Source organism: Trachymyrmex septentrionalis, unplaced genomic scaffold (assembly GCF_001594115.1).
Source record: "Trachymyrmex septentrionalis isolate Tsep2-gDNA-1 unplaced genomic scaffold, Tsep1.0 scaffold109, whole genome shotgun sequence".
Taxonomy (NCBI): Eukaryota; Metazoa; Arthropoda; class Insecta; order Hymenoptera; family Formicidae; genus Trachymyrmex; species Trachymyrmex septentrionalis.
The window spans coordinates 357,928-381,522 of record NW_017304217.1 but is presented as its reverse complement, the minus strand read 5'-3'; the positions used below and the strand labels follow the sequence as shown (position 1 = coordinate 381,522).

Below are 23,595 nucleotides of genomic sequence, written 5' to 3'. Positions count from 1 at the left end.
ATTCTCTCGACGGGAGAAAACCATTGTTAATTGATAATTTATACTGAAAGATATTCTTGAAGCTTCCACGGATGCTTTCTATATAAAAGTTGTGCGTTTCGAGGGTTTTCTCCGGAAAACTTGTCCAGATCCATTCTTGAAATTCCAGCGTTTCTTGAACCTTGTAGTCCACTTCATCAGGGCGAAGAGCAGCCTGATACTGAACTATTCCTCCGGGCCATTCCTTTTTATATTACGCTACTTGTTGGAGTGGTGCGGAGAAAGAAGAGAATTGAGGATGAGGGAGGGAGAGAGGGGAGGGGGGAATTGGTCAGTCTTCAATAACCTCTATGGGTTACTTGGCAGCCTTAAAACACTGCAGGTAATAACAACATCCCAAAGTTTCTACAACTCAAGGACTATCTAGGAACTCAAATCCAAAAATATCCTTCATAAAACTAGCCTCATCCTCATCAAAAAACGCATCCACTTCACTAAGTCACAAATAGCCCACATCTCCCATAAAACCTTTAAACTCCATCTGTTCTTATCCGCCACGTTGCGGCATGATATCTGGCAAATCCTAGATCGTATTATATACGAGCTTGTACGAACAAGCCATGAAGACACACACACAATTTTCTGAAAGACAGAAATAGAAATACAAACCTTGTCCCTCACAAAAATCCACAACCCTCTGTACTTAACGTCAAGAATCTATCCAACAAAGACTTGTCTGAAGACACTATACCTGCGCTTATGCAAGGCCCTAACTTCGCAGTGGCACCTAGAAAGATTCCAAAGGAAGAGCTTATCAGCCAAATAGAGTCAACCATCTACCAACTCCCATCAGAACACCTAAACATCACTAGACAAGAGCGATTGACCTTCCAAGACCTTAATAGGGACACAGACATCATTGCTTCCAGCCGACAAAGGCAACACGACAGTAATCATGAACACATCAGACTATAAGAAAAAGATGAAGAACCTTCTTTTGAACAAAGCATAAAAAAAGCTTGATAAAGATCCAACTAATACAATCGCACAAAACACCAAGATCCTAGTGGAGAAAAGCAACATTCCCAGTAAAATCAACATTAAAACCTACAAATCCTCTCCCACCAAGACTAAACGGATTACTAAAAGTACACAAACCAAACATCCCCCTCAGACCAATTGTCAGCGCCATACACTCCCCGACATACAACTTATCCCGCTTCTTAGCACAAACATTACAATCCCTCACTAGAAAATCCGAATCACACATAACTAACTCAACGGACTTTATACAAAAGATTTAAAAAATCTGACTACGTCCCACATACCTGCTTGTAAGTTTTGACGTAGAATCCCTTTTCACACAAATTTCAATAAAAGACACATTAAACATAATAAAAGCTTCACATAAAGTCCCCTCTGATTTCATCCCACTAATAGAGCACTGCTTAACAACCACTTACTTCTCCTATAACAACCAATTTTATGAATAAACTTCAGGAGCGGCAATGGGTTCTCCTATTTCTCTTGTAATCGTCAACATCTTCACAGAGCATTTTGAGAAAGAGGCCTTCAGAAAAACATCTAAGAAACCAGAAGTTTGGTTTCGTTATGTAGATGACACATTCACAGCAGAGCCGAACTCCGTAAATTCCTTATTTTCCTCAACAATCAACATCCAAATATCCACTTTACTATAGATATAGAAGAAAACGGAAAACTCCCCTTCCTAGATGTTCTTGTCTCTAAGAAAGCTGACGATACCTTAGGCCATCAAGTGTACAGAAAACCAATACAGATAGATACCTACACGCCGAGTTGCATCACCACCCATCACAGAAACAGTCTGCAATTAATTCACTTGTACATAGAGCCTTCACCATTTCTGACAAAGAACATTTACAGACAGAACTCAATCACTTAAAACTAGTCTTACAGAAAAACGGACACAACAAAAAAGACACAATCAAAACTGATAAGACTTCTTGTTAGCAGAGCGTGGTTGGATGGGTTGAGCCAGTAATTAAGTAGAAACTTATAATTGAACGTAATTTATTGAAAAGTAAATTTTATAATCCGCGAGCGTGCTCTCCTTTCATTTCGGAATTCAAGCTGAGACTGTGAGAGAGATCACTTAAACGGATATCGGTTAATTACGATGAGTGTCGAAGTTTTCCGAGCCGCGCTTGAGTCGAGTACAGTACAGTCACGCATAAAAGTATTGGTCTGTACACTCGAGTACAGAAACGCGCTGAACTCAAATACTTATATTCTCAATAAAAACAATCAAACATAAACATGCAAACAAGACAACTGATCTCTGACACACAACCAGACGAAAAGATTCTATCTATTCTCCCATATGTCAAAGGAACAACAGATCGGATTGGCAGGATATTAAACAAACACAATATCCGAACTATCTTTAAACCACCCAAAAAGATAGGACAAATCTAAGAAATCCTAAAGATCAAAGACCTCCACTCAGCTCCACAGGAGTATACAAAATACCTTATTCCTGCGAGCAAATATATAATACATTAGAGAAACCGGGAGAATGGTCAACTTATAGATAAAAGATCACCAACGTGATGTCAGGTTAAAACATGTCACGCAGTCAGCATTATCAGAACACAACATCGAAACAGAACATCAAATACTGTTTGATAAAACGACCACAGTAGCCAACATTACTTCATACTTTCCAAGAAAGTATAGAGAAGCCATAGAGATATAAAAACATCCTGACGATCTAAATAGAGGTAATGGCTACAACATAAATAAAATATGGAAAACCATTCTCCCGGTTATTGAAGACTGATCAATTCCCCCCTCTCTCCCTCCCCTCACCCACAATTCTCTTCTTTCCCCCCATCACTCCAACAAGTAGCGTAATATAAAAAGGAATGGTCCGGAGAAACAGCTCAGTATCAGATTGCTCTTCGCTCTGATGAAGTGGACTGCAAGGTTCACGAAACGTTGGCATTTTAAGAATGGATCTGGACACGTAGGAAATCCGCGAAACGCATAACTTTTATATACTGAAAGAGTCTTTAACCGTTGAGAATTTAGTTTAATTTTATATTTAAATTGTATTGGAAACAGCATCAGCGACTAATCGAGACGGGAAAATGGTAACTAGATGAAATGTCTGTGATTGTGTTACAACTAATTTGAGGAAATATAGGTGGTGGCGGTTACTAGGTCGATAATTGAAGTAAAATCGCTAGGTGGTATTAACAGCGTGGGTTTGTCATCATTACAAATAATCAAGCCTTGATTATCAATCACATTTGATAGTCGTCTGCCTATTGAATCGGAAGAGAAGTATCCCCAATTCATTGAATGGACGTTAAAGTCGTCTATGATTAATGCTTGCGCGTATGACGAAGCATAATTTAACAGTTGCTCAAAGATTACTTGAGGTATATGAGAGTTAGGGTGTCTATATACGTTGATGTTAAGGCAGAGGGAGTTGTTGATATGAATACATACACCCAAAATCTCTAATGTTTTATGGGAGAATTGAGAAAGATCAAGGGTCTCAAATTTGAGAGAGCTTTTAATAGTTATCGCTATGCCACTTTGACCAGGTTCAGATATGTCGCTTCTAATGAACTTATAAATTTTAGAGTGAATTAAGATCTCTTCGAGAAGTTTGGTCTCTTGTAGGCACTAAATGTCCAAAGCATAGTCGGGTATGAATTTCCGGGAGTTTGCTGCACAAGCCTCTACAATTCCAGCTAGCTAGTGTAATGCCTGAAAAATCGCAGGAGTATTTAGAGTTTCTCAACATAACGTATGTATTTAGTGATTTATTAAAATTATATTAAATTGAGTAGTTGATGGGTGACGTAGTTGTTATTTGCGGGCGAAAAGAATTAACTCGATTAATTCGTAAGCATGGATAAAGTGTTAATGAAGTCTGATATCATATTATTAAGCGGCTGCAGGAAATAATATTGGAGAATTAAAGTCTCCAGAGTTTTAATGAACGTAGTAAACAATAAATTATAGCCAGAAAGAGACCAATTATCTACAGATTGTTGATCTTGCTTAGTGTATTCTGGATCGTTACAGACTTCGTTATGAAAAACAATGCCGTTACCTGAGATGGAAGGAGATCTTCCGTTCGGAACCACTAGTAATTGATATCTTGGTTCATCCTCATTTTGTGGGATCCTAATTGACAGGAGTTTTTCTGAGCTATGATTCTTAGAGTCTGATCTCCTGAGGTTGCGAAAGGAGTATGCTTGAGAATTTCTGTCTCCTTTGTAATTTTTTGGATCAGACGTTCGAACTACCTCTGAATAAGGCGTAGGCGTTGGCATTTCGTTCTTCAATATAGAAAACTTATTATGACTGAAAGAAGAGGAAGTAGGATTCGAGAAATCTTTATCGCGGAAGCATGGAGAAACTGCGATAATCCATATGCTGTGTAGCGTTGTAATTCGGGATATCCTCAGAGTCAGATAAACCAGGAACTCGAGGGATTCTTTTCCTTGCCTCATTAAGTGAGATGTTCTCGGCAGAAGTCAAAACATGAATATTTCTTTGTTTAATAAACAAGGGGCAAATAGATGAAATAGAGAGATGATTACCCTCGCAGAGAGAGAGAGAGTTAATGCATTTGGGAGGCAGATTCTGTCTCTCGCATACTATTCTCTCTTTATGTGGATTCTTTCCATACAGCCTGCATCGAGGGCTGCCCTTACAGTATTTCCCAATATGTCTGATTCTGTAGCAAGAAAAACGTAATTTTACTCTTGGGATAAATGGGGAAACTGCGTGTAAATTGTAATACAAAGTGACATATCTTGACAACACTTGTCTGACAAATTTGAAATTGATGGTTGTCGAAAGGACGTGTTCGACTTTACCGTCTTTAACACTGCGCTTGTTGAGCCTATTAATCTCAATGATTTTACTTGTTGAGCATAAGTCTGATTTGAGGTCCTAATCTGTCCGATATCGGTACACCTCTAATTATACCAGAGCGGACTGTGCGGTAAGAATGAACGCCATTAAACCATGCTTGCCTATCTCAGCGTTTTCGACCAGTGCATTAGTGGAGATAGCAGAACGCATCTCGACTGCTATTTTGCCCCTATCTTTTTCCTTGAGCAGATATCGGTGTATATAAGCTTAGATATTTGCGTTTTTATCATAATCTTAAAAACGCTTCTGTGACGTTATCCGTATTTGTGCGAACGTGTACGATAAAAGAGGAGCAATCTTATCGTACCTATTACGAGTGACATTATTTGAAGTCTTGGATTTATCTTGCTGAAAATTATTGTCATTGGTCATTGTGGATAATGAGCTGCCTGGATTGATCTTTTGCTTCGAGCCTTTATTAGGACGCTTGCCAGTTCCTGTATTAGCTGAATCTAAGTGCCTTTTCCTATCAACACTAACTTCCATAGACACCTGTTGCGAACCGAGTGACGACGATGCCGTGTGCTAGCATTTTTTATTAGAGGGAGAGAAGTGTTGTGTATTCACAGCGTATCACTGGATTTCCATGCGACATAGTCGAAGTTGACTATGTTCGAATACGCCAGGTTTACCGAGGAATTAGACACAGATGACGAGGCGGAAGACGGGCTAAGATCATCACCAGCTTTGGTGAATTTACCAAATTTGCCTTGTATGAACTGCTCGAAGTCCTGCAGTGGAATAACAATCTCATTGCGAGAGATCGAAGGAGAAGAAGAAGGAGGGCGTTCGGGCCTTCCCTCTTTTCTACAGGACTCATTCATTGAGCCTCTTCGAAAGTGTCTCCAATAAATATCGCGCGCAATAAACCATTAATTAAGGAAAGAAAAATAAATTAAAGAATGATATAGAGCAGATCAAGCTGCTAGTTCGTTCTGAGAAGAACGGTTATAAGGGTGATGCAACACTCAAGAAAGAAGTAGCACCGAAAATGTCCGTCTTCGATGAAATCCCGCACGCGACTATTCCGTATCGTCTCTATATCGTTCCGACCATGATTCCGGTGATTCCGATATAGATACACATAGAGAAAACTTCTTACGGAACGGAATGCTAGTAACTCATTTCTAATAGTAAGAAATCCCTTCTGATTCCGTATATGGAATGGTATCCTGACAAAGAACGACGCTTGTGTCGACTTGTGTCATTAAATAGAAAGCACTCTATATAGTTATACTGTGACGAAGTAGAGAGTACGGCCAGTGAGCATCTGGCAAGACTAGCCTAGTTTTCACCGAGAGTTTAAACTAGATCAGAATGTAAGAACCAACCAACTACAGTCAAGTATTCCCCTGTTACAGTCGAACGACAGGGGAGGGCTCGACTGTAGTTGGTTGATTTTTATATTCTGATCCGGTTTAAATCCTCGGAAAACTAGGTCACTGGCGTTAGTCTGTGTTTATGGATATGGTCAATGCCCGTGATGCAACAAATGTTTTAAAGCATTTTTATATTGGTCAATTTGTAAAATTCTTTCTTTGAATTGGTCCATCAAACATTCTTTCAAAGCATTTGTAGCGAGACTTTGACCACGGCCTATCTGTATTCATTTTCTTTCCGTATGTCAAGACTATTAGACTTTTACTATTACACTGCTAAAGTGCTAACTCCCTACTTTTTCTTATGTAAAAGTGTTGTCTGTAAGCAATGGATGCGCAGAATAAGACCGTCACGAACAGAAGAGACATACCAGGTCAGGTGATCTAGCGTTTCTGCAGTTCAAAAGTATAGAAAGCGCGCAGTATGCAAATATGCTCATTCTGTGTATGTATGTTAATACATACTTTTTGACAATAGTTAAAGGGACGAATTAGTCTAGTGTTATAATAGAAGTTTGCGGAATAGACGCGATCAAAAGTTTTTTCTCACTGGCGGGAATGAGGATATCGAGCGCGTGATGGGACGCGTTAACTTTTGAATGGTATTGTCGTGTATTACCTTAAGTACATCTCGAATTACAATGATTTATTTTTTATTTTAATAAAAATGAACATAAGAGAAATAATCTCCAGTGGATATGATTTTACATATCAAGATCATGACTCTGGTTTTAATTGTAATCGGATAACTTGTATAATGTTAATACAGTTGTCAGTATCATAAGCCTTATGATAAGGCCTGACAGCCTTAGTTTCAAGCATTATGACTCAAAATATACATACATAAAAAAAATTTTGTTTTAGTGTTTTGAAAACCTCTCATTAGCTACAAAAAGTAAGCAATAAAAAGTAGAAGTTTTTATTTAAGATATTTTGTTGACCTTGTCCGTTGTTTAAGATCATCCAATGTTCAAATAAATATCAATAAATTTTTTAAACCCAATAATTTTTATTTGAAACATTTGTTAAATCAACACTTTCTGAGATATATGATCGTTTTGGAATCTTTTCTTCTCATTTTATATAAAGAATTCTAAAAAAGATATAGAGTTTTTAAAAAGTATTTTAAATACATATATAAAAAATTTGAGAAATTTTCTAAAAAAATTAAAGTTGTAAAAAAATTAAAAAAGATTTTGATATTTATATATATATATAGAAAATCTATTTATATATATAGAAAAAATATGTAAAAATTCTAAGAAAACTTTTTAACAAGTTTTTTTTAAATAAAATTTATTTTATACTGATATCCTATTTATTTTGTTCTCTAAATGATCATATCAATCCTTATAGTCATGAAGACATTAAAGATGCTATGTTGAGCCTAGTACATATGATGCGAGAGAACACAGAGAAGCTGGAAAGGCATGAGGCGAGAGAACGGCAGTTAGGTGAGCAACTAAAAAAGACAATAACCATTCTGACAAAACGTGTAACCGTTGTAGACAATCTGAAACTGCAATTGATCAAGTTAGATGAGAAGATCACAGGAATAGAACATCTGATTGCACAGGTGATTTCATTGAACAAAAGATAAGAAATTAATTTTTAGAGGGCTGATGATGTTTCTTTATGTAGAGGGATGAACGAGAGCGTATACAGATGCAAAAAACCGTGGACAGTTTAGAAGACCTAGAGAATCGCTTGGAGGGTTGGCTCACGAATATCGAAAGTAAGGTAGGAGAGATAAACAGTCGTGCAGAAGTTACATCTACTCCGGATAGTCTTTCTGACGTTCTCAACAAGTTAAATGGCATAGAGAGCAACTTGATGGGAGAAGTTGCAAGATTTAAAGAAGGTCTGCATAATAACATAGCAAAGATGAATAGAGAATCTGTTACGCTGATGGAGAAGACGCATACGATATTTTCAGAGGTGACTTATTTATAATGAAAATAATATAGATATATTTTCCTCGCTGAAATTATAAACAATATAAATCTATTTTTGAGCCGATAGGTGCAACATGTATCCGCCAAGATCGGAGATCTGGAAAAATCTTTAGAGAAGATAAAACAGATAACGCAAACCATTCAGGAGAGACCAGAGAGGCAATTGGATTTATCTCCAGCTTTTGACAATCATGTCAGAACATTAGAACAAATGCAAGAGCTGTTGGAAAGCACTTCTAACAAGTTACGAGAATTACCCAGGTAACCCCATACAGCACAGAAAGATTGTAGAAACATTTGCAGAATAATTTCACTGAAACATTGCATGGTTTTTTTATTAAGTTTTTTTTAAATAAAATTTATTTTATACTGATATCCTATTTATTTTGTTCTCTAAATGATCATATTAATCCTTCCAAAACGTTGCTAAATCATTGCTGCAAGATTCCAATAATATTAAGATGTCTGCTTTTTGTTATATTTCAACAAAACGTTCCAGCAATATTGCAATGTAATGTATTTGAATAAATTTCTTACGAAGACTCTAAAATAAAAAACTATTTTCTGTACATATATTATATCTTACTAATTTTAATTTTTTTACAAATTGCATTTCTAGTGTTATGTGTTTTCTATAAAGCAATTTTTTTATGATAAAACCATGAAATATTCTAATAAATATAGTATTAATTTTGAAGGATAAATTTATTCGTAAGAATAAAGCATGTATGTATGTGCCCCGAACAAACTACAAATATTTTTCACATTAATAATACAGTCGCTTAGCAACTTAATCATGGATTAAGTTAATCGCAGTGATTCTTTTTAATTCGAAGTCTATTGAAATTGATTAAAAAATGACAGTAAATTTATCAATAAAGTTCGGGCGCTGGTTTATTCTTACATTCACATCAGGCATACAAATACATCATCGATCACATAATTAATATTTCGATAAAAATCATTTTTAGCAGCTTAATTATTTATCGTCTTATCGTCTGCGATAATGATGCATTGATTGTATCCAAATTTGATATTATATAAAATCTTTTGATTTCATATTTAAAATAAATATAAAATTTAGCTAATGAAATGGTCGTCAAATAATACATTAATAAATTTTTTATTTGAATATAAAAATAGATTATATTAATTATTATATCATAAAAACGGCTATTAAACTAAAGATACCGTCATTTTTTAATCGAGTTCAATTGACTCGGAATAGTTTTGAATTAAAAAGAATCACTACAATTAACTTAATCCATGATTAACTTACCAAGCGACTGTATTATTATGTTAATATAAATAATATTTGTAGTTTGTTCAGGGCACATACGTACATGTTTTATCCTTACGAATAAATTTATCCTTCAAAATTAATACTACATTTATTGGAATATTTTATGATTTTATTATAAAAGAAATTACTTTATAGAAAGCACATATTACTAGAAATGCGATTTGTAAAAAAATTAAAGTTAGTGAGATATATGTACAGAAAATAGTTTTTATTTTAGAGTCTTTGTAAGAAATTTATCCAAATACATTACATTACAATATTGTTTCGTTGCAATATAACAAAAAGCGAACATCTTAACATTATTAGAATCTTGCAGCAATGATTTAGCAACGTTTTGCAATCACCATGCAATATTGCAATGTTTCAGTGAAATTATTCTGCAAATGTTTCTGCAATCTTTCTGTGCTGTACTATAATACATAAATATTAGAAAAAATTATATTTTTATATTATTATTATTGTAACAATTAAAGAATTACAGTTTTGCAACGTTTCTGGAATATTACAGGCATATTACTGACATTTTGCAGTCAAATTGTTAATTTATATCTTTGCAATGTTACATTGCAACATTGCAGCAATATTGCTTCAATCTTCTGTGCTGTATGGAAACGTTTTGTATTTGATTTTCTTCTCTAAAAATTGATTTTAATACTCCATTTTCTTCTGAAAAAATTTTAATATAAAATTTTGATGAAATTTTAATGAACTTGAACGTTTCATTAAATTTGATAAAATTTTGTTAATTATACAACGAAATTTTAATTATATTTTGTTGAGAAAATAATTTTCTGTGTTTAATAAAAAACAAATAACATTTGTATAAGAATTCAATGAAAATGAAATGAAATTTTATTAAACAAATACTAATTTTTTTAAACGAAAAAGTATGAGAACTTAATAACTGAAATAAGGCGAGTTTTTTAATTAATTGATTGATTAATCGCATTATTGCAAATGTAATTGTGTTCTATAAAAGTTGCATTTGTGCATAATGCTCAATCGATGAATTAAAAAACTCGCCTATTGTGATAACTTTTTGATGGAACCATAACGAAAAAATTCAAATACTCTGTAATGATAAATTAACGACATTTTGTTAGAATTGTGATGATTCGAATTTTGTATTAGCTTTGGAACTTTTTGACCAATGATTTCGTTAAAATTTTAATAAAATTTCAACAATTTTATTTCAAGTTTGATTTTTTTCATGAAATTTTGAGAATATGGGAACATATAACATCCTTTTAATACTTTGACACTAATTATCGCTTTACAATGCAGGATAAACGAGGTTCAGGCGCTCCACAACGAGACGCAAGTTACGTTGCAAGAAACAAAGCACGCGTTAAAGGACATCTTTACACGGGGCATTAATAATATCGAGGATAGCATAACAGAGAGTAAAGAAGAAACAAAGGATTTAGTGACGACATTACGGTAAATCCTGATTTTATGATATGATGAATACTAAGCATGGTTGTTTTCTAATACTTTTGAACTTAGTACTTTCGGCTTGGTAAAATAACTGATACAACTTATTTAAAATATGAAATCATAGGGATCGGTAAAAATCTGATATGACTTATAAAATAAACATTTTGAAAACTTATTTGAAATATTAAATAAGAAATAAGTCAGAAGAAGTTATGGGTGAACTTAAACGTTAACGTCCAACGCCTGATTGTTATAAATTTTGTCAGAAATACTCTAAATTAATGATGTCAAATTAATACCATTAAATGGATTTTCATAAAAAGCCAAAAATAAACGCTGTATTAAGATCATATAATATGAATAAACAATAAGTAAAAAGTGATGGCGACCTATACTGGTCGAAGCTGGATTTTAAGTGTTTTAAATAATTTCATGTGAATTTATATACCACATTTATAGTCTCTCGAATTGCGCTGAATTGGTTTTCTGGATTTAGAAACGCAATTGAACTGCCATACTAATATCAAAAATTGATTAGCAATTTAATTTAATGTTTAATTGATATTTTAAGAATATCTTAATGTATTAAAAATCTGTAAATGTTGCGAAAAATATTACCTCGGCCGGGAGTCCGGCCCAGATCTCTAGCATTTCATGCAAGCGTCTTAAGATCTCGCTGATCTAAAGGTTAGAACTTAGGACGCTCGCACGTAATGCTAAAGATCCAGGTTCGACTCCCAGCCGAAGTAATATTTTTCGCAAAAAATTTATTTACAGATTTCCAATATATTAAAGTCTTCTTAAAATAATGCCATTTGATTGAGTATCTATAATGCTAAGCAATTTAATTTGTGATATTACTATGGTAGCCTAGTAAACGAAAATGAATTGAAATGAACTAAACATTGCAATTTATTTTAATTTATTCGTGCTTTAGAGCGCGGAGCAGGATTGAAATGAATTGATATCTGAAGGGATAAATAAATAATTTGTAGTAATTATTTAGAATCCTCTTCTACTTCCATTTTGATGAAATTAAGCTCATTTGACGCGTTGCATGAAACGAAATCCTACTGAAAAAAAATCACGTCACACAGTTGCATGATGAAATCGTGTATTTAAAACACGTAATCATGTAACGAATTGTTCTAAATCAATATGTGATTTTTTTAAATTACGTAATTTGAAAAGTCACATGATATATTCTTTTTTCTTCTATTTCTATCATTCAATTCTTTAAAATTTGACAACTATAGAACTATAAACATGATAGATGAAGTTATTTCTAATATCATGTGATTTTCAAATGACGTCATTTTAACAAAACTCAATCAACGGGCGAAGTAAGAATCAACCACATTTTTTAAAATTTTCATAAACTTATATATTATATTAACAGCGATGAAACATCACGCAAAAAATTAGACTATAAACTAATAAATTACAAGTTTCGGCTACTGGTTTGAGCTCTCTTCAGACATTAGTATAACGAAAAAATAACAGAATAAAATCAATTGTCGCAAATGTTCGCATATTCAGAAAAATCACAGTTCGGGTGAGTCTTGATCTCGAAACATAATTTCCGTATGATTGAACAGTCAAAAGTATTAAAATTGTCATTGGTAAAGTTCTAGTTAATAAAAAGGATAAATTAAAAAACAGAAAAAACGTACTACCGACAACTACGCATAAATAAAATAATATAAAATACCGAAAATCAAACAAAATCCATAAAAATTATTTCATAAAAAACTCACCAGAAATCCTGTGTAAGAAGTTTGAATTAATATGTCCAAAAAGAAATAAAAAACTTATGAAATATGTACTGTGAGAAGAAGCGCAGATATGTAAGACCGACATTATGTATCGATTTTCATGTACGTTCAGTAGTGCGGATCAACACAGACTGAGAGTCATTTTAAAAAATCATGTACTGGTTTGGAACAATTCATTACGTGATTTGTATGTTTTAATTACACGATTTTATTGTGTAATGTCGTGACATAATTTTTTTCAGTAGGAAAGAGTTTGGCAGAAAAAAGTATCGCTCTGCCCCGAAAATCGAAGTATTAATATCGTTAAATTTAACAATGATTGAAATTTATAGGAATATACTTAATTCTTCATTTTAATTAATGACTCCCTTTAACAGAATGAATCTGGCCAATAATGCAGAACGCGTTAATCAGGAACTACAAAATCTGGAAAAGGGTCAATCCGTGATGGTTTCTATGGCCGATCATGTGCTGGACACGAAGAAAAGGGTAGAGTACGGTGTACATCAGATTCTACTGGAAGTGGGCGATTTGGTGAAGACTCAAGGCGTTAATATTAACAGCACTCTTAGTCAAAGATTTGATGGAATCTCAAATGATATTATGGATAATCAAAACGGTGCTTTGGCGAACCTTACCAGCAAAATGGAACAGGAAATGAACAAAGTAAAAATTTGATATTTGCTAATTATTGATCTACTATCTAGTCGTTGCCAAGATTTGTTGTTACCAACTTCATTACAGGTTTGGCGACAGATCAATGTAATGTATCAACAGATGACAGAAAGCGCTCGAGCTCTAGATAAACTGCATCAACAGAATGAAGCTTATGTTAACGGCACAACATCCACTATGGGTGGAATGGAGAACAAAGTAATAAGAAATATTATACATTTAGACTAAAGTAATGAAAATTAATATAATTTTTCAAATTGAATGATCAATTAAATTTCCATTGATTTATTATAATTTCATTTTACTTATTGATGGTGTGCGTGCGTGCGTGCGTGCGTGCGTACGTGTGTATGTGTCTGTGTGTGTGTGGTACATTAAATTCATTTAGCAATTATTTTTGTGGCAAATTTAACATAGATAATTAACATAGTAATTTGATTCATTCTTAATAACATCCAATGTATATTATTTTAAATTTATTTCTTTAAATATTTGCCCAAAATTGCAAAATTAATTGGTTAAATATTTCAAATTCTATAGGTAGGCGAAATAACGAAACGTATGACGGAAGTAGATGAAAACTTGAACTATCTGCTCGGCCGCTTATCCTTAGTAACGCAAGAATTCAATCAGATTAAAACAGGCTTGGGAAATGCTTTAGACAACATCAAGGCTTCTTTCAAGGTAGTTCAGGACAAAACATTGGATTTGTCTCATCCGGGTCCTCATCCACTACCGGAAAATTATAAGAATCCAAACGAATCCGAAACCAGAAAGCCAGACGGTAAGCCTCCATCGGACTTTATGAGTCACATCACCAATATACCCTCCAATTGACCTCAAGTCAATAGACTTTCCAAGCATTCTGATTAATTGCATTTATTTTACTTTTGTGACAATATAAAATTTCATAAATACTAAAAGTATTATTTTATAATTTATTTCTTTTTTTGTTCCCTTACAATCACCTAAACTCAGGTTTAAATATTTGGTTTTATAACTGTTCACTAATTAATTTCTCTACTATAAACTGTTTGTTTTAGTTGTGTCCATAAAATAAGCCATTTGATTCTCAGATCATCAGATTGGCTTGAGTTAAATCTCAGTCAGACAGCCATCTTCATCCTTAGCGAATTAACATGTGGCACTGCCTTCAGCATTTCATCATCATCAGATTGTAATACACTTTAATAAATTTTCGAATATATGTATATATATATATATATATATGTGTGTGTGTGTGTGTGTGTGTGTATATATATACATTGATGAAAAATAAGGAAATCAGTTTGCACCGTAATGAAAAGTGTTGAATTTATCTTTCTAGAAATGTTGTTAGATGATGTTTTTCGCATGTATTGTATTTTAGTACATGCATTGCATTTTTGTACCAATGTGAAGCTAAATATAACAATATTTTGTATTAAATTGTTAATAAAATTTTAATGAATTCTTAATAAAATCTTAATAAAATTTTGAGTCTTAATAAACAGTAAAATCTTAATGAAACTTTAATGAATTATAATGAAATAATAATGAAATAATACTGAAAGTAAGTTAATTGCTATAGATATCCATAAAATTGAAATTCAGTAATATTTCATCATTATTCATTACAATTCAGGAAAAAATTTCCATCAGAGATAATATATTAGGTTGAGTAAAAAGTCATCGCGTATTTTTTAGCTCAAAGTTGTATATACAATATCTTCGTCAATAATGAATGAAATTCAAATTTAAAAAAAGGGTTTTAAAGCTTGAAATCTCTACTTTTAAAAGCTTATCACATTTTTTAAGTTTATATGAGTTTGATAATTTTTACATACCAAAAACTACGAGCTGAAAAAGACGAAAAATTTTCTTCTCACTTTGTGGATTTGTAACGTGTCCAAAACGAATTTGAGAAAATTTTCGATTACATATCGTGAAAGCTTGATACTTTCCCTACAAAATCGTTTTTTTTTTAATATTCCTACGACTTTTGATTACTGAGTTATCGCGAATTAAATAAAAGAATTATTTTGACTTTAATACTCATAACTCCATTAAAAATTGTCGTATCGTATAATTTAAAAAAGAGATTTTTAAAGCTGAAACTTTACTCTATCAAGATATATTTATATTGTTGGTAAGAAACTAATTGCGGTTTTTACTGATAGATGTCTTTTAAAAAAACGCGATGACTTTTTGCTTAACCTAATATATATAATAAAATAATATTCACTAAATAGAATGTTAGAGATATCCCTTACGAAAAAGACCGACCGCCGAATGGCCTCTCTTAATATTTCCGCTATTAAGTAACGAATTCTGGTAGTTATTTATGGAATTATGTGATCGTCGTTATACTATGACGCTAATATACCAATACACAATGGTCAGCGTTTATTATAACGCATTTTTATTTTCAAACATTTGGAACATTTTTAAGGCATATTTTCTCATTTAATTGTACATATACTTCCTTTTTTTTCAACTTAAACGTATCATTATATGAATAAAGACAAATAAAGATCAAATGGTACTAAATGATAAACAGGCAAAATCAATAAATTCAATAAATATAAATAAAAAAATATTTAAATATTTTCAATAAATATATTTCCTTAGACGGCTATAACTATTGAACTTAATACATCATCGATAATCAATAAATTCTGATGATACATTAAAAAACAATGGTTATAAAGAAGATTAAGTTATGGTAAATAATAAACAGGTAATATCATAATGAAATTAATAAAAGAAAGTACTTTTAAATGTTTTCAACAAATATATTTTCTTAGATGATGGCTATGAATAAAACTGTTGCTGAAGAAAGAGAAAAGATATTAACAAGAAGTTAGAATAAATCGAAAAATACCAATTCATTTAATTGTTTTGCGCAAAAAAGGATAGAGAGTTTTAAACTAAAGTACAAACACTTAAAAATAAAATTAACAATGATAAATATAAATAAATAATAATAAGTATTAGTAAACAGAATTTCAAATTTTCTTACATTTAGAAAATATTTATAGACACATACAGTCCTCATTTTCCAAAAATGCATAATGTGACTTACACACATTTTTAGTTAATAAATGTAATTCTCTTCTCGCACATCATATTCTAATTATAACTTGCGTTTAAAATTGTTTACAAAATTTGCTACACTGCATTTGAAGTTTAAGAATAAGTGAAAAAAACTTTTATTATCAAAATCGTAAATATATTATGATAAAATTATGATAGTAGTATGATACATCACTTTAAGTAAAATAGTTTTGTTTTAGACTTAATAATTTAATTTAATTTAATTTTAATTTAATTGCATTAAACAATATTATAATGTGCAATAAATAACATTATTGTATTTATGTACAAGGTGTATTTATTACTAAATTTTTTTCTAATTTGAGCATTTTCAATGTAAATACAAAATTTAGAAATCAATATAATTGAAAAACTGTAATAGCTAAAACATTAGAAAAACGGGAATGGTTAAAAATGCTAAAACATGTCGAACCAATCATAAGTTAGTCGCACTTTGAAAATTTTTACGTATTTCCGAAAATTATCGAAAAAAAGTGTGACAACCTCACGACTGTACATGTGTATATTTTGCAGCATTTGATCCTGATTAAATCTTCCGCGGCTGATCAGCTCATAGTGAGCGTAAATTGATCTGTTTTAATTATACTCTCTCGTATATTATATTTCTTGTTTAGAAAGAAATGAAAAAAAGCGCGAAAAGAATACAGAATTGCTGGGATGTAAGAATTTTTAATATTATTTGTTTTAACGTGATTGTATCGCATATAGGAACGGCTTGTGAGGGGACAATCGAAGCATCAGCGCAGTGAGGACACCGTTCGCGGTGACAAAAAATGACTGTTCAAAAATTGCTGCAGATCGCAATTTTTGAACAATAATTTTTATTTTCCAATAGTAATTTTTATTTCCTCATTGTGCGCCGCTATTTGAGAATGAGTTGATAAACAAAGTAGGTATTAGTGAAGTAATAAAACAATTTTTTATAGGTTTTATAATTAATATTTGTTTACTTATCCCCCCCCCCTCCTCCTCCATTTTCTTCGGTTTAGGAGATTCGTATTATATTTATCTATAGTCCTTTAGTTTTTATGCGAATTTCTAATTATCGTTTTTGCGCTATAATTTAAATGTACTGTCGCTCCTTGTTTAGCACAGAAAACTCCTTATCTAGCACATATTAAAAGTATTAACTTCAAATGCAATTATCTTTTGAACATGCCTGATTACTTTCCCCTCAAAATGATATGTACGTATAGAAAATATCATTATTTTCAAATAGTAAAAGTTTCAAACAAACCTAAGAAACTCATTTTGCTATACAACCATCTTAAAAAGAAATTCAAGAATTAAAATAATGTTTTTAATTTTTAAATTATTAGAAAGTGACTAAGAAATTTACAAAGATTAAATAATAAAGAGCATACAGCCACGACTAAGGATGTAAATAAGTTATATATTATTATTTAAACATAATTCATAACAATAGGTAGACGGTCAAGATTTGACCCTCTTCAGTACAATAATACGTTAAAAATTAAACTAATAACCTAATTTGACTAATAACAATAATGATAGATAGTACAAATTTTATATTTCCTTATTATACGGATTAGTGTTCACAATCGATCTAAGTGATTCAAGATAAATTTGAAACGTTAAAATTAAATCAAATACAACATTCGCCGATAATTATAACGATAGCCTGTACGCATTTTGTTATTTCCTTATTTTACGGAATTGTTCGCAGTCGATGTAATTAATTTGCAATGATATTCATTAAATTACATGGATAGAAAAATTCTTTCAATTGCCAAGGTTTTTATTACTTCTTATTCTCAATATAAGCAATATTTCAATTAAATGCAGACGAGCCACACGCAAAGAGACACACAAGTACCGAGTTCTATTGTAAAACAAAAATTAATTTAATAAGTGAGTTCATTATTCTCATATAAAAAGTCATTAATTTAAAAATATGTTAAAGTTTAAATTTACAAACGAAAGCTAATTTAAAGACCTTTTTCTAAATCTTTAGAATGAATTTGATAAACTCATGTGTATCCTGTGGCGCGGGGATTCCTCCAGACAACTGAACACTGTGATATTTTTTTGAAAAATTAATTTTGACTTTCACAATGCCCAAAGCCCGAAAGTGTTGGTCTATTTATAGTAGGAACGAAGGAGAAAGAAGGGGGAAAGTAAGAAGAAGGAAAAGGAAGTGGAAAAATTTTAGAGTGGGGCTAAAATTCTTTTTCAAGGAGAGGGAGGTAAAGATCCGGAAACTTATCAGTATCACTCTGTTTATTTAATCCATTTTTTTGTGTTTTTATGTAAATCATTTCAGATACCAATCTTTTATAGTGCGAGCGTTCAGAATCTAAAATTTTAGTATTAACTTAGTCTATTACGTGATCCGTTTCAATTCTATGATTTGAGATGACCGAGAGGGAATTGACAGGTTTTTTAATAACCGCGACAGACGCGGTTAAGAGAATACATAACACATGGATCAATAAGTCCCGAGACTAACCCAGAAATGGCGCTCGTAGTAAACCAGTAACCACGTCTTTCTAGAGTACTAACCTTTGCTTGAAACGTGTCAAAATTTTAAGTCGATCGGACTAGAAACAGCTGAGTTATCGAGGTTAGAGTAAAGTCTTTTTGTAGTTTGTTTAAAAAATCCTTTTTCACCAAGACAATGCACCCTGCCACAAGTCGATGAAAACAATGGCAAAATTGAACGAATTGGGCTTTGATCTGCTTCCCCACCCCCCATACTCGCCAGATTTAGCCCCCAGTGACTACTGGCTCTTTGCTGATCTTAAAAAAATGCTCCAGGGAAAAAGATTTGGCTCAAATAAGGAGGTCATCGCTGAAACTGAAACTTATTTTGAAGCGAAAGATAAATTTTTTTATAAACATGGTATTGAAATGTATCACCCTAAAAGGTGATTATGTTGATGAATAAAAAAAAATTTTGCAAAAAAAATGTTGTTTTCATTGTTAGTCTCGGGACTTATTGATCCATGTGTTAAATGATATTAAATGCGTATAGGCTATCGTTATAATTATCGGCGAATGTTGTATTTGATTTAATTTTAATGTTTCAAATTTATCTTGAATCACTTAGATCGATTGTGAACATTAATCCGTATAATAAGGAAATATAAAATTTGTACTATCTATCATTATTGTTATTAGTCAAATTAGGTTATTAGTTTAATTTTTAACGTATTATTGTACTGAAGAGGGTCAAATCTTGACCGTCTACCTATTGTTATGAATTATGTTTAAATAATAATATATAAAAATTAAACTTTTCAGGAGCATATAACCAACCTTCGTTGTTTAGAAGTCATATATAAAACACATTGAATATAACATTAAAAAACTTGACGAAAAAACAAAAAATTTAATTAGGAAGGACACAATAACGGTTCTAAATCGTATAGACTATAATATTTCCAATAACAAGTTCGACAATATTATTAAACAAGGGATAAGAGAACTTAAGATGTTTTTGAAGAATAATAAATGTTTGTTGGTGACAAAGGCGGACAAGGGTAATTCCACTGTTATTATATCTTATGAAGAATATGTATCGAAAATGAATGCCATTCTATCTGATAGTAATACTTATCGAGAAATAAAAAAAGACCCGACTAATAAAATGACTACTTTAACACGTTCTTTATTAATGAGTTGGAAATCGAAAGGATTTATAAATCAGGATGTCTATAAAAAATTGTATGTTTCGGATGGAATTTTGCCAAGATCTTATGGGCTACCAAAAATTCATAAACCAGATTGTCCACTACGAATAATTGTGAGTTGTATAAATAGCCCCTTTCACAATCTAGCAATCTTTTTAAAGAACATTATCAATAAAAGCTTAAATTTAAAAGACAAATTTGGACACATAAAAAATAGTTTAGAATTGGTCGGAAAAATTAATGGATTACCGATACCAGAAGATTACAAAATTGTTTCCTTCGATATTTCATCCATGTATTCGAACATTCCCCTTGAGCTGGCCGTGGAAAGTGTGCTAAGTAGGTGGAAAGAGATAGAAAACAACACGTCTATGCCTCTTCCGGAATTTGAGAACGCGATCACAATTATTTTAAAATCCACTTTTTTTATGTTCAATGATAAGTATTATGAGCAGATTTTTGGGTTGCCCATGGGATCTCCGTTATCACCTATCTTGGCTGACTTAGTGATTCAGGATTTGGAAAAAAATGTTTTTCAAAATTTAATTACACACATACCGGTTTATTATAGATATGTAGATGACATTGTACTTGCAGCTTCAAAAAACAAAATTAACGATATATTAGATTCTTTTAATGCATATCATGAACGCATTAAATTTACGGTCGATCATGGTGATGAGTGTAGTATCAATTTTTTAGACTTAAAATTAATATACGAGGATGGTTACATCATTTGTGATCTGTATAAAAAACCAACTAATTCGGGTAGATACCTCAATTTCTTTTCAAACCACCCGTTTTCACAAAAGAGAGGTATGGTGACGAGTTTGGTGGACAAGGTCTTATTTCTTTCACATCCCAAATTCCAACAAAAAAACATGGAATCCTTAATTAGCTCCCTCCTAGACAACGGTTATCCCTTACAAATGTTATTTAAGGTCATCCAAGATAGAATTATTATACTTTCCAACAAATATAATTTCGAAATAATAAATAACATGGATCAGAACTTTGATGATGAATTAACAAAAAAGACAAATTATTTTATTATACCATTTTTAAAAAAGACTTCAAATAAATTCAAAGGAATTTTGAAAAAATACAACCTCCAACCGGTGTACAAACCATTAAATAGTCTTAATAAATTTATTACTCTAGGCAAGGACAAAATAAGTAAAGATGATCAATCGGGCGTAGTATACAAAATAGACTGTAAAGAATGTAATAATACATATGTGGGCCAAACGAAACGAAAATTAAAAACACGCTTAAAAGAACATATTAACGATATCAAAAAACCGGTTGAATCGCTGTCTGTAATTTCAAATCATCAAATAAGTGATGGACATGTTATGGATTGGAATAACACTGAAATTTTAGATTTAGAACAGTCTTTTTTTAAAAGAAGCATTTCAGAAATGATCTACATAAAAATGCATACAGATACCTTAAATAAGCAAAGTGATACCGATCGGTTCCCTGACGTATACCTCCCTCTCCTCAAATAATATCTCTATCCCTTCTTACTCAATTCTCTTGTCAAAAACCCCCTTCTCCCCTCCCGTCCTCTCTCTAGGTGAAAAGTATAAATAGACCGAATTTCGGACTCTCGACATACAAAGAAAAGTACGTTATAATTAATAACATGTAAGTGTGTAATAACAGTGAGATGTGTACAGTGAGATACGTGTAAGTTTTTGAAAATTATTATTTAATTTCTTTGCTTCCCTTCTCCGTTTTATTCACTTTTTTCTTTCGGTTGTAATTAATTTATTCATCAAAACAAATAATTTATTATTAACATATTAAATAATACAATCAATAATATTTCTAACACAAAAAAAATTTTTTTAAATTCTGAAAAAATTAATCAGATTCTAATTGTCATATTTAATTCACACATAGAACTGACCACTTGCGTGTCTCCTGTGGGTCTGATCATGGTATTGAATACATGTAGAGAGTCCAATAAAAACTTAAAAAAGTCTTAAATTGGTCTTGTATTCATATAGAAAAAAGTCGGAGTCAGATCAAGAAGAAAATCGTACCTCTTGACATTAAATCAATAGTAGACATACCAATACGGAAATTCATTGAATAATTAATAATGAAGATTTGTACGTCACCATATCAAATGTTGCGAACCGTTGTATTAATGCTAAAATTATCTTTACACGCCTTTTTTCAAAGAAACGCGATAATTATATTTAAAATGTATGTCACCATATTAAATATTGCGAACTGTTGTGTGATTATTAAATTTATCTTCACACGCTTTTTTTCTAAAAGATGCGATATTTCTATTTAAATGTTTTGCGAAAATGTTTTGCGTTTTTAGATTAGGATTACTATCGATTGATTTCGGTTTAATATAATGTTATTAGAAATGTACTGAAGATGGTCAAATATTGACCGAAACGTATACAAATTGTACTAGTTTTTTATAATATATGACTTCTAAACAACGAAGGTTGGTTATATGCTCCTGAAAAGTTTAATTTTCTTAATGGTAGCCACTAAAATATTGAAATAATATATAACTTATTTACATCCTTAGTCGTGGCTGTATGCTCTTTATTATTTAACCTTTGTAATGTTTTTAAGATCTTATGCAATCATAATATAAATCGTATTGTATCATCAAATAAAAATGGATTTGCGAGCCATCAGTTTGCGCTTTGATTATCTCGAATATACTAATATCAAAGTCCATTTTGTATTCAGGATATTTAAAGATATTTCATTTTTCTGAAAGAGTATTGTTAATATAAAAATATGAGGCGTCATGACTTAATCGTGTAAAGTGAAAATTCGGGATATATAATACATTCTATGATCGCACGAAGGTAATGAGTTTCTTCTTTAAAATCACAGATAGTACGGTGCAAAATTACCATTGTAAAATCAATGTTGGAACAGGATTGTTTATATATATTTAAACTATAATTATTACATAACATATGATTTTATTATAATTACATTAGTATAAGGTACAATAAGAAGAACGATCCGCTGGGCAACAATGAATAGATGTGGTCGACAATGGTCGTCCGTATTCTTTGTCGATAATTACCTTTACAAATGTCGTAAATGTCACTTATGCAATCATCAGCAAGCAAGTGTGTATCTTCATATACACGTACAATACATATGTGATATATGTGTATGTGTGTGATGATCCATGTTGAACCGAGGAAAAGCTTGTTGCTCAGGTTAAGGAGACTATATCAATAAATTAATTAACGTTCGTAAATATACAGTCGTGTTATATAAACTATAAAGAAAGAAATAAAAATAGATATGTAGTTTTAATACAGTTTGGTAAATGTGTAGCATAAAGGCACTTGAATAACTGTCTTATTCTGCTGTCATCTTTTATACCCAATTTTCCCCTATCTCTCT

General features: G+C 31.7%; 1 protein-coding gene across 3 annotated transcripts in view; it reads left to right on the top strand.

Moving 5' to 3' along the window:
• The window catches only part of LOC108748650 (paramyosin), a 36,271-nt gene extending 21,625 nt beyond the window's left edge, over positions 1–14,646 (top strand). Inside the window, exons 3-10 of one of the 3 annotated variants that reach the window (XM_018486926.1) lie at positions 7,653–7,872; positions 7,938–8,234; positions 8,319–8,512; positions 10,839–10,994; positions 13,144–13,432; positions 13,511–13,639; positions 13,982–14,225; positions 14,518–14,646. In XM_018486926.1, coding sequence (XP_018342428.1) covers positions 7,653–7,872; positions 7,938–8,234; positions 8,319–8,512; positions 10,839–10,994; positions 13,144–13,432; positions 13,511–13,639; positions 13,982–14,225; positions 14,518–14,540 — 1,552 coding nt within the window. In that variant the 3' untranslated portion in view covers positions 14,541–14,646. Of the gene's footprint in view, positions 1–7,652; positions 7,873–7,937; positions 8,235–8,318; positions 8,513–10,838; positions 10,995–13,143; positions 13,433–13,510; positions 13,640–13,981; positions 14,332–14,484 lie in introns of those variants that run through there. The other 2 variants (XM_018486931.1, XM_018486919.1) reach the window with 2 other exon arrangements.
• Positions 14,647–23,595: the final 8,949 nt, after the last annotated feature.